Source organism: Urocitellus parryii, chromosome 3 (assembly GCF_045843805.1).
Source record: "Urocitellus parryii isolate mUroPar1 chromosome 3, mUroPar1.hap1, whole genome shotgun sequence".
NCBI lineage: Eukaryota > Metazoa > Chordata > Mammalia > Rodentia > Sciuridae > Urocitellus > Urocitellus parryii.
Window position 1 is genome coordinate 20,949,394 of NC_135533.1, and position 12,204 is coordinate 20,961,597.

The 12,204-nt window shown below is 50.4% G+C and overlaps 1 protein-coding gene across 1 annotated transcript in view; it reads left to right on the forward strand.

Moving 5' to 3' along the window:
* The window catches only part of Plxna4 (plexin A4), a 431,475-nt gene that overhangs the window by 84,970 nt on the left and 334,301 nt on the right, over window positions 1-12,204 (forward strand). The window contains exon 3 of the mRNA XM_026392811.2: window positions 8,447-8,629. Coding sequence (XP_026248596.2) covers window positions 8,447-8,629 — 183 coding nt within the window. The remainder of the gene's footprint in view (window positions 1-8,446; window positions 8,630-12,204) is intronic.

Consider the following 12,204-nt stretch of genomic DNA (forward strand, 5'->3'; position numbering starts at 1 on the left):
GCCCTGGCTGCTTGTCAGTGCTCTCAGTAGCTCAGCTAATGAGGATAAGGTCAGGGGTCCAACCCCCTGGATCCCGACTGAGCTACGCTTTGTTGGCTCTGCTCTGCAGCCCTGGGAGGGATGCATGGCCAGAGCTCTATTGGTTACAGCCTGGTCTGAAGAAAGGGTGTCTGGATTAATGCCCCTCTCCTGGGAATATGGCTCAAATTAGTGGCCTGAGTTCCCTACTAGAAGGCTCGCTTGTTATCATGATGCATGAAAGTCCTCTTAGATATCTGGTGACATGGGACCACAGTTGGTCTCCAAGCACAGATTTCAAAATGAATGTGAAAGAAAGTGTTACCTTTGTCCAGAGCTTTCCTTATCGCATAGGTAATTAAGTGCATTCTCTAATTCAATGAATATCTGCATGAAAAGCCACCCTGCACCCCTACAGAGCTCCTAAAACGTGATGACCTTATATCATGGCTTTTGGCCCCCTCCTCTCCTTTGTGAGATGCCGGGAAGTAGGGCTGTGTTTCTTGGAAAACTCAGCTGCAATTTTGTTGGGTTGTTTTTCCAACCAGAGACACTTTTCACTGAGTCCCTTGAATAACATATTTGTCTAACTAGGTTACTGTGGCGGTGGCTTGATGGATCTCCCTCCCTTTCTCTGTACACATTCTTTTTTTTTTTTTTTTAACAATCTCATTGAAAAAGACACAATAAAGAATCATTTTGAAACGATACATTAGCAACTAAGTGGGTGAGGCCAAATCCCACTTTCCCTCTCCATCATCTGTGCTCACAGCCAGGGTGCTGGTGACAAGCTTCACCTGGAGCAGCACTTCCCTGGCTTGGATCTTGAGCAGCCCTTCCAGAGAGGGTTAGGAATCATCACGGAGAGAGGAAAGTTTATGCAGAAGGGTGAAGCCAAGAGAAGGCTGGAGAGTCAGGCTTTCCTGATCTCTTTCTTTGTTAGAAATGATCACTCCCAGCAGGGCATGGTGATGCACGCCTGTAATCCCAGTAGCTCAGAAGGCTGAGGCGGGAGGATTGTGAGTTCAAAGCCAGCCTCAGCAATTTACAGAGGCCCTAAGCAACTCAATGAGAACCTGTCTCTAAGTAAAATACAAAAGACAGCTGTTGGTGTGGCTCAGTGGTTAGGTGCTCCTGGGTTCAATCCCCAGTACCAAAAAATAAAAATATTTAAAAAAAAAAGAAAGAATTACTGGATCAGCCTGATGTGGGAGCATCTTAGAAAGTAATAGGCTTCCTGATGAGGCCAGACCTAAACCTGCTAGAGTCTCCCAGAGATGTTCCTAACTCCTGAAGGACCCTCTCTGCTTACCTCCACCTTACCTCCACCTGTGAGCAGGTAGAATGGAAGGTGCATGGAGCCAATGTAGTCTGTGCTTCAGACTCTGGTAGATTTATGAACACCCTAGGGGTCAGTGGCCATATTTGAGATATGGTTCCCAATAAGTGGGTGATCATTATCTCCCTGTACTGCAGAGCTTTACAACTGGAGTCTGTATTTAGACATGAGCTATTACAGCTTTTCTGATCAATATCTCCTTTAAAAAGAAATCCCACATGCGTAATTCACTGATTCCTGTTTCCAGAAGAGGCCTGCTGTGGTCAGCTCCTGGGGTGTGTGTATGCGTGTGTATGTGTGTGTGTGTGTGTGTGTGTGTGTTTGTGCGTGTGCAAAATGTAATTAATGGCAAGAAGTTTAGGGCTGCAAGGCATGAAGAATTCAAAAACCTTTTCCTGGCCCTATTAGTAGGAAGCTGTGGGCTTCCCTCCTCTTTCTCTCCCAACTTGTGTTCCTTTTGGAAATTTGAACTCTCACTTTCTTGAGACAAATGGACCCATTTGGACAAGGAAGAAACTCAGTTTAGGTGAATGAGGCTAGGGCCTCCTTGAGAGGGGAGAGTTGGCTGGGCCCAGGCTCTGGGGAGAACAAAGAGGAGAGCTCATCCCCCCGTGTCTCCTGTGCTCCCCAAGCCCCCTTGAGCAACCTGGAAGGAAGCCCCAGCACAAGATCACTTTTCTCCTTCTGGACTGGGAATTTGCAGCTCTATTTTTTTCTGTAACTTGATAGGTAATTGTAGGAGCCACTTCACGCTCCAGGCCTTGATTTTTCTCTCCTGTATAATGGGGTTGTCAGATGTTGTGACCTTCAGTTATTTTCTTCTTGGGAATAGCATGCTGTCTGAAATGGGGGTCTGACACTGTGTCCTAACACAAGAGAACTGGGAGTTGAGCCCAAGCCCAGGCAGCCCCACCCTCTGCCCTCCCCCAGGCACATAACTGAAGCAGGCACGGACAGCTTTGTCGAGTCTAGATCTACCTCTATCACTAGGAAAGGGCAATTCTTAAGGCAGAAACGGAGACTTTTGCATCTATATATCCCTGGAGCCTCCCCTAGTGCTTGGTTCTTTTAAATGCTCCAAAACAAATTAATAACTAAAAAACTATAAATAGCATTGTCTTATTTAGTGCCTCAGTAGGGGATCTGATAGGAAAAGTCCCCAGATGACCCCATGGTGGGTGAGCTTGGGTAAGTCTCAGATGCCTTCATTTCCTGTTTAATGGATGGGAGGGGTAGTGTCCCAGTTTGGAGGGGATTTAGGGGTGCTCAGGACACCATGAGTGAGATTGTACAACACTGTCCCATTTGGGAAGGAGACGGGGGCTGGTTTGCTCCCAGGTGTAAGGACCTTTCTCTTTGCTGGACCATAGGTGCTGCCCATAGAACAAGGTGAGGTCAAGGCTGACTTAGAATTTCTCATCCTGGGGTTCAGGGCAGCCAGACAGGTGCATCTGCGGTCCAAACAGTCGGCAGCATCCCGCATCCATCCATCCATCCATCCATCCATCCATCCATCCATCCATCCATCCATCCATCCTACTGGCTCACCTGGCCTGCTTTTTTGGATCACTTTGGGATATTTGTTAACAGTGGATGCCTGGGGTAAGATGGGCAGCCTGTGGCTATGGAAGAGACTGTCCCAGAGCTCAGCTAATTGACCCACAGGGGGATGGACCTGCTGACCTCTCCCTCGTTAGCACTGCATCTGGACCACTGAGCTCTGGCCTAGTTCTGACCTCTCCATAATAAGGACTCAATGGGGGGTTTCTGCAAAGGTGGGACAACCACAGGCCAGGGCTAAAACAGCTCCCTGTGGCAGGGGAGGTGCCAGGGGAACAGAGCAGAGGCCATGCTAGCAGGGGTCAGGGGTGATTTTAGGATCAGGCACCAACTCCTCCCCATCCCCTCTGGTCCTCAGCATGGGTTGGCATAGCCGTTAGCGTCTGTCACTGGGACTTGGACTTGGGGGTCACTACAGAGGGGCTCCAGGGTCTGCCCCCACCTGTAGCCCTTCTCAGGGAGCCCCACAGAGACCATGAGACACTTCTGAGATCCTTGGGTGCTGCTTTGCAGCTCTGCCCCGGATCCTGGGGGCACTGCCTGAGGAAGGAAACTGGCAGCATTGAAAATCCCCTTTCTGTGGAGATGATAGAGCTTTTCAGAGTGCCAGTCTCTCTGCAGAGTGGGAGCAATTTCCCTGTAATTGGTAAAGTAACCGTAACTGCTCTGTCATTTGTATGTAGCGACACGTAATTGCACGGTAACCTTTGCCGCTGTGTGCGAGGGAAGCGTGGTAAGCTATTAGATTGTAATTCGGAGTGTCAGCTCCGGCTCCCCACACCACCTCACCAGGGCTGCTGCTGCTCAGCAGGCCATGGGGAGGCCTCCGTGGGGCCTCTTGGCCCCCAGATCCAGTTGGGGGTCCTGCTTGGTAGAGCCCTTTGCTAGCAAAGGACCATCAGGAGATGAAGGCCAGGTGTCTGGAACCCCGGAACCTCACCTGAAGGAGTGGAAAGACACAGGTGCCTTCCTCTGGCTTTCTGATGGAGTGAGTGGGTCCAGGATGGGGCCCCTCAGAGTTCTAATGCATAGTGCTCCATCTTCTGAATCTGAGATCTCAATTCTCTACTCCTCCATCTGGCCTGGTTGGCCCAATATCTACCCTATGCTGACAGATATTTAGGAAGAACCCCCTTTGCTATTTCACTTGACCACACTAGCCCCTTAATCTTGATAATGCCTCTGAGGTGGACACTGGATTTCCTCAGAGATACTGAGACTCACAAAGGCTAGCTGAGTCGTCGAAGGCAGACAAACCATAATAAAGGCTAACACTTCCCATAGCTCTTCCTAACTGGTGGCGCTCTTCCCTAGGTATTGAATTATTTAATCGTCACCACTGTATTATTATAAACCCCATTAACAGGTGGCAAACTAGAGAGAGGTTAAATGACTTTCCAAAGATCACACAGCATTAAGTAGCAGAGATGGAATTCAAACCTGGTTGCACACTGTTAGCCACTGTGAAAGCCAGACTTTTATTTATCCATCCATCCATCCATCCATCCAACCACCTGCCCCTCCATGGATTCATTCATCCATCCATCCATCCATACATCCATCTAACCACCCCCCATCCCCACACATACTCAACCATCCTTCCATTCATCCATCTACCCACCCACCCTCTATCCATCCATCTACCCCCCACCCACTCATCCATCCATTTAACATATGTATCTTAACCTATTATGAACCAGGCACTAAGCTAAAGGTACAAAAATATAAAACATGCTCCCTGTGCTTGATTTCCTAGTCCCTGGAGTGCATGGCCGCCCATCTTAATTGACACCTCACACATTCCACGAAGGCTTTGGGGGCAGTGGAAAGAAGATGCAGTGTCCTTCAGATGGGGCAGAGTTGTAGTTCTAAGGCTTCTAGGTATGTTGATGGAGCTGCTATAGTGGGTAGCACATGATTCTCATGGCCTGGGTGCTTATGTGCTTCCCTTGTTAGAATGAAGTTGCTCTTTAATAAATAAGCATCATCATGGTGGCCACAATGGGGTGACTGAAGGGGGATCACAGCCGAGTCTGGACCTAGTTCCTCTGGCTGTGGCTCTAATCTAGCTGTTAATGGGGCCCAGGGGGAGTCTCAGTCAGCAGCCGCCACCCTCCCCTGTTGCCCAGGGTGCTCAGGAATCCACACCAGCCTTCACCTGTTCTAGGCTGGATTTCCATTCAAAAACAGTGTGAAATCTCTTGCATCGAAGGGGTGGAAAGACACAGGTGCTGAAGAGCTTCCAGTCCACTGGGCCCTTCGCCTTTGCCCCCTCCAGGCCTCACAATGGTCCTGTCTTCCGCTTTAAAGTCAAGGAGAGTGAAGCTCAGAGAACAATAGGACCAAGTTGTCCAGATGAGAAGCAGCTGAGCTGCCCTGCAAACCTGTCTCATAATTTTCTTCCCCTCCACTTCCATGTGCAATGTCCCTCCCCTAATGCCCCAGGAAACAGGCCTCCTCCCCACCACAGCTGGGGGACCGCTGCATCCATGCTGACCTGAGCCATCTTGGTCAAAGGCCTTGGTCAAAACTCCATTACCTGGGCCCCCATTCACAAGGAGAAACTGAGCCACAGGGCGCCATGTTGTAAGTCCCAGCACATCCTTTGCCTCGTTTGAGTCTAATGATAACCCTGGAGTAACTGCCGCAGTACAGGAGAGGAGACTGAGCCTCCGCCCCGATCCTACCCTTTCCTACCCCCTGATCCCACCCTCTGCCCCCTTTCCTACCCTTTCAGTAATTCTTCACTATGTCAAGATAAAAGGTTTGATCATCTGATCTTGTGAGCCTGATGTTGGGTAGTATACTGTAGTAAACAAGGCTAGAAAACATGTTTAATTGACATGTGTTTAGAGGAGAACAGTGTGGGTCTCTGAGGGGCTCACAGGGAGCCGCATGAGTGGAAGATGGGCGAGCTCTGGGCTCAGGCTGTGAGGTTGGCTGTCCTCACTTCCCTTTGATAAAAATTCCTCACCTGGACTCCTGGCTGCTGAGGTGCTGCAGAGAAAGGGACCCACAGGTTGCTGACCTTCTGCCTCTGAGTGAGCATGATTTGATGATGCAGTTGCTGAAGTGCATACTCTTTTTTTTTGATAGTTTACTGTTGATTTTTGCCCAATCAAAGGGAAAAATTGAGTTTGGCAAATCTGACCACACAGAAAGGTAATTCTGGGAACTGAGAAGCCAGAAGTCTCCCACTTTCAGGTTAATGAGGGTTATATGTGTGGCCAGGTGATGGGGGACACTAACCTTGCTCTACCCCTCAGTCTCCCCCTATGCAAAGAAGTCAATCATTCAGTCTCATCTCCTTGGAAAATGGGTTTAATGGACAAAGTACAAGGGTTGCTGATGGCAGAGGTCCCTGCAGCAGTGTAGCCCCGGAAAGTTAGGGGTGTGGATTCCTTGTGAGTCAGAACCAGCAGCATTCAAGGACCATGAGGATTCTTGTAGCTCCAGGCTTCCCTGAGAACGCCTGGCAGGTTGCCATGGTTACCTCCAGCAAGGCATGGGCATCGCTTCCCCTTCTCCTGAGTCTTTGCTTTCTTTCTTCTCTCCATCCCTTTTAACTTCTACTACCTGTCTGCTTCCTCATTTTATCTTCATGGGAAGAACAATAAAGGTCAACCTAGACCTGGAAAGTTCCCTCCTAAATTTGACTCCTGTGGCTCTTTGTAGAGGGAGAGCGGAGAGTTGAGTTTGGTCTGGGCTGTGGACCAGATGATGTAGGAGAGACCAGAAGTAATCAAAGGCATGAAGCAGACATCTGCTCTGCACATGGCTGCCGGAGCCTGCCCACACTCTCCCCCTGTCCATCCTGACTGCCTGGGAGGAAGAAGGGGAGAAAAAAGGGGAGAGGTCAGAGAGAGCTTTCAATGCTCAGCACATGGCCTTTCCCAGGTGGACGGTGGCTGCCAGCCCCCTCCGTGGAACAGAGCGGAGGAGCCCCAGGCCCTGGAGAGCTCAATTCGCCACTTTCACACAGCTGCGCTGGCAGGAGCCTGCCTGCTGTTCTCCAGATTCCTCTTGCTTTGGCCGGATTGAAGCCTTTAAAAAAGTGACACCTTGTATTTTATTTCACTCCTTTTTCTGAAAGATCCAAAGACATTTACGGGCATGAGCGCAATAGGCTTTATGGTGGCCCATCAAAAAGCAGGGATTGTTTCCTTTGTCTTTATAGAGCAGAAAATAAAAGCACAGGAAGACGGAGTAACTCTTCTGAGACCACACAGTGCTTCCAAGAAAGGGTGGAAAATCCAGTAAGTTCCTGGCGCCTGGGAGAGGCCTGAGCCAAACCAAGGCTGTTTGTGGAGAGTGCCGGAGGCTCCTTGCAAGTCACTGTGCAGCCTCTGCATCAGTGTTGCATGGGTACCCCTCGTTATATTGGGGATCTGGAGGCCTCATGGGAAAAAAGGGGGAGACTGAGCAGAAATGCTGTGGGGATCTGGCCAAGAAGCTCTCCCTGCTGGCTCCTGACCCCTGAGGTTGTGCTCCCTGGAGCCAAAGAGTTGGGTTGGTGTGTCCCATAGGATATTTCAGGAGTGTCTTTAAGGAAGGTCGACAGGTGTTATTGCTTAAAAGGGCCGGGCAAAGTGGCACACACCTGTAATCCCAGCAGCCCAGGAGGCTGAGGCAGGAGGATTGAAAGTTCAAAGCCAGCCTCAGCAACTTAGCAATACCCTAAGCAATTTGAGACCCTGTCTCAAAATCAAAAGGGATGGGGATGTGGCTCAGTGTTTAAGCACCCCTGGTACCAAATATATGTATTTGGTATGAAACATATAATAGGCCAGGATTGGGTAAACATGTATCTTCTTAAGACTTTCCATTATGAATGCCATAGATTGCATTAGGATGTTTCCAAAGAACCCTGCTAGGTGGAGCATCTTGGGGAACTTGGATTCCAAGTTGCCAGCACGACAAGGTCATGGTTGCCCCTCTTTGCTGTGTCCTAAGAGATGGGGATGCCCTAGGATTGGCTGGTGAGGGACTACCGTGGTTCCCTAAGACGGGAAGTTCCACGGACTTCCCTCTCCCGCTCCTCCTTTCCCCAGCTGATCACCTGCACAGGCCTCTGCTGTGACTGTTAGTTATGCATTCATGCGTCTAGTTCTTTATTTCCACTGGCACGTCTGCTCCACAGCAGGTGTGTACATGTGAAGATTGCTTCCCTCTTACACCTGGGCCCAGCTCTCCACGCCATGCTCATCAGATACTGGCCCAATGCTTCTCCATGTGCCAGTGATGACAGGCAATCAAAGCCACCTAGATGGTGCCTGGAAGGGTCCAAGGAGGGGCAGAGAGGTCACAGAGTCTGGTGAGAAGAGACCCTAGGGATTCTCTTTTGTCATGGTCCTGCAGCTGCCTCCGTAAGTGACTGCTGACAGGTCACCAAATTCCTCTACTGCTGAGCTTGTCCCTCTAAAAAGGGAGGATTTGTACTAGATCCAGGATTCTTCTGGCTCTAGAGTTCTCTGACTTCAGACAATGGCCCCGAAGCTCCTTTTTGATTCGTCTCTTTTTTCCTTTCAGCTCTTAACCATCGATGACAACTTCTGTGGCCTGGATATGAATGCTCCCCTGGGAGTGTCCGAGATGGTGCGTGGCATCCCGGTCTTCACGGAGGACAGGGACCGCATGACTTCCGTCATTGCCTACGTCTACAAGAATCACTCTCTAGCCTTCGTGGGCACCAAGAGTGGCAAGCTGAAGAAGGTAGGAATGAGGTGCTGCTGGTGGATGATTGTGGAGACAGGCTGCTCCCCTGGGATGATGTTATCTTGCGGTTTCTTACTCCTGTGCGCCCGACGGGCTGTAAGACTGGTCTGACGTAGGGAGGTAGGCTGCTGGAGGTCAGGATGATTGCCTTTCTTTCTTTCTTTTTTTTTATGCCTTTGTCCTTGGTTATTGTGAGAACCAGGCTGTTGTGAGTGTGTGGTGCACTCTTCCCTAGGAAAGGTTTGAGTGCGCACTTGCTCTGTCCTTCCAAACAGTGTACTCTGTTCAACTTGGGCTAGTGCCCTGCGGCAAGGGCTTTATTAGGTCTGGGTGGCTGGGGAAGTGGGCCGGGGGAGGAGGGGGCAGGGCAGGCCTGTTCCTCTTGCTCCAGCCCTTCTGGCTGGTGCATCCATCTGGAATCCATTTAGGGAACAGATGGAGGAACACGCAGACCTGTTAGAGTTGCTAATGGGGCTAAAAGCCAACTTGTGGGACAAGGAGATGTGGAGGCCAGGCAAGAATAGAAATTGCCTAAGGTGAGGTGGAAATATGGTCCAAGGACCTGGACTGTCCTCCTTGACCCGCAGAAGCTGGCTGGCTCTTGGGGTGTTGGATAATCTTGGCTCGTCAGCAGTGTTGGGAGAGCCTGTCCACCCAGGGATGCTCCTCGCTCAGGGTTTTCTATTTCACTGGATTGAAGCTGGCTCCACAGCATGTCTTCCTTGATGGGGTGAGAAATCTTTCTAAGATGAAATGCTGTTGACCGATAGTTGTACTTCAGTCCTTTCCTATGACCTTTTGGTGATGGACTTGCCTTAGAATTCTCTGGATGTTGTGTGATTCGGGCTAAGTAAAGAGGCACTGTGCGATGGAGACTGAACCTTGATCCCTACTTTTCTCTTTGCTGTATTTCTGGGCATTGGCTCTGGATGGTCCAGGGGAAATGTTCTGTGCCATATTCTAGAAGGTTATTTCTGATCTACCAGCCAACTATGCAACGACTCAGAAATCTTTCTTTCTGTTGAACTTGATACCTTTGTGGCACCATTTGTAGGCCTGGAATGTGACAGTGTAGAAGGCAAGACATGTGTGTGAGCGGGGATGTGCACGTGGAGCATGGAGTGGGAAACATCTGGAAAAGAAGGCAGTGTCCACTGCCGGAGGTTCACGGCACACTCTGTGAGGGTGACGAACAATGTCCTGCCTGTGTGGCACTGCCCAGGAGGACATAATGACCAGACTTTAGGGTCCTGTCATCTGTGTCAAAACCAAAAAACGATTTCCCCATTTGTCTACACGTCTTCAAAAATCCCCTTTCATGGGTTCCTACCTTTTCTGAGAACACAGTAAGTACAACTGAACTTTGTCTTGCTCATGGCTCCTTGTGATGCCCACTCACGTATTGAACTGAGTTTCGTGGAGGCCTAGAGAAGATGCTGGAAGGCGTGGGGGGTGATATCCCCACGTAGCTCCTGGGTGTGACTGTTGCCGCCTTCCTGGTCCTTCCTCCCATCACCTGCAGCTGCTGGGACACGCTGGCGACTCCAGTGCCTTGGTCCCTCAGTCTGCGGCTTCTGGCTGGCAGTGGGCGGGCAGTCAGCCGCCAGTCTTGCTGCATTTGTGTCCCCTGAGCCTCCGCGGGCACCGAGGGGAGGAGCGCGAAAGCCACTGAGCGGGGAGGGCTCTGGTGGACACTTCCCTTGGTTGTTCAGGTGGCCGCTTTTGCTGTTATTTGATGGTTTCAGTTGGCTGCAAAAAGTGAACGCTGAATCCCAAAGGACCGCGTGTTGAAGGCCTGGTCCCCGGCGGTGGTACTTTGGAATGTGGTGCAACCTTGGGGAGTGGAGCCGATGGGAGGACCTGAGGTCTCTGGAGGCAAGTCTTCCTTAAAGGGGGTCGTGGGACCCTGGTGCCTGCCCTTTTCCTTTTGCTCCCTGGATCATGGTGTAAGCAGTTTTGCTCCACCACAAAACTGGTCACCATGTACTGCCACTCTGCAGGCCCCAAACAATGGGGCCAACAGAACTTAAACTGGCACTTCCCAAACCATGAGTCAGAAATAAATGGTTTATCCGTAAGTTATTTATCTCAGTGTTTTGTTATAGTGATGGAAAGCTGACTGGTTCTCTTACCATCCCATCCAGCGTCCCTTGACCATCTTGCCTGCTCCCATGGGAATAAACACTACTGAGAATAAATAAATAGGCAACACTCTAGGGGGGTGCTTGGCCCTTCCCTGCAGTGAGCCCAGTCTCAGTGCAATGGAAAAAGTGACATCCTCCATTGACCTCAAAGTCCTATCTGCCAAATTTCCTATCGACAGCCAGAGGCTCATGCAACTCACTGGCAAGACAGAATGAAACCTGGATGAGGGTTTATTTATTGTCGTTGTCTGACCTGGCTGGAATACGGTGTCAGTGAAATGAACATAGAAAGTTCAGTGCACATAACAGGCAATCATTGAGGGGGAAAAAACCAAAAACATATGTTTTCAAGTCATGGTTGCACTGTAAACCTGAGAGAGTCACCTTGCAAATGCATGCTGTTGGTCCAAGGGTGGATTGAGGCAGCTGGCAGCTGGCAATGTACCCTGTCCCTTCCCAGGGAGCTCATGCACAGCACCTCCCAGGAGTGGGGAGGAGGACAGCCCAGGAGTGTGGGTGAACACTTAGAAACAACCCTCAGAGACTGGCAGGGACAGGTGGCAGGAGCCAAGTCACCCCGGGCTGGCGTTTCCCATCTTTTCCCTTGGTGGGTTTACATAGTTCTCTTTCAGCCACTTGGGACATTATATTTAATTTCCAGAGCATTGGTGGGGCCGCTGAGGCATAAAATTTGAAAGCCAAGAGGAGAAGGGTCGTGTGGGGGGACCGAGCCATTGTTCCCCTGGGAAGAGGTGCCATCACGGGGCCACACTTTCTGCTCCGTGGGCTCAGACTGGCAGCCTCTTAATAGTTCTGCTCAAGCCCAGCCACTGCTTCTGCCAGCTCAGCACAGCTGGCCCAGGGGACAGTCGGAGTGGGAAAGGAAGGCTGGGCCACGGTGCCTGTTGTTTGAAATAATAAAAAGCAAAAGTGGCCCGTTTATTTATTTTTCCTAAACAATAAAATTTTCCACCGCCCCAGCTCTCTGGGTGCCACGCCCCTTTCCTTGTGATATCTGACTTGCTTTCCCCCTGAGCTGATCACGCCCATGGCCACCCTTTGGGCCGAGGCCCAGCCATGACAAACTTGGGGCTGCGGGAGGATTTTGCAGAAAGTTTTGTGAGCGACCGAGATCAGGGGGTGAGAATAATGGAAATCATACGGTAGCCGTAATTACAGAGTTGGCGTCCCTGAGCCCTGTAATAATCTCCTGTGTGCGTCGAGGGCCTTTCAGAGTTCTTTGCAGCATGACAAGGGACTCAAAGTGGGCAGGGTGGGCAGAAAGGAGGCTGGGGGTTTACTGAGAATAAGGAAGTTTGGCTCTGGGTTTTAGGGACCCAGGGGCTAGACTGTAGCTATCCATAGGCTGCCCTCAAAATTACTGACTTTTCATTGTGTTTGAAAGGTGTGAGTCCCAGTCATTTGCAA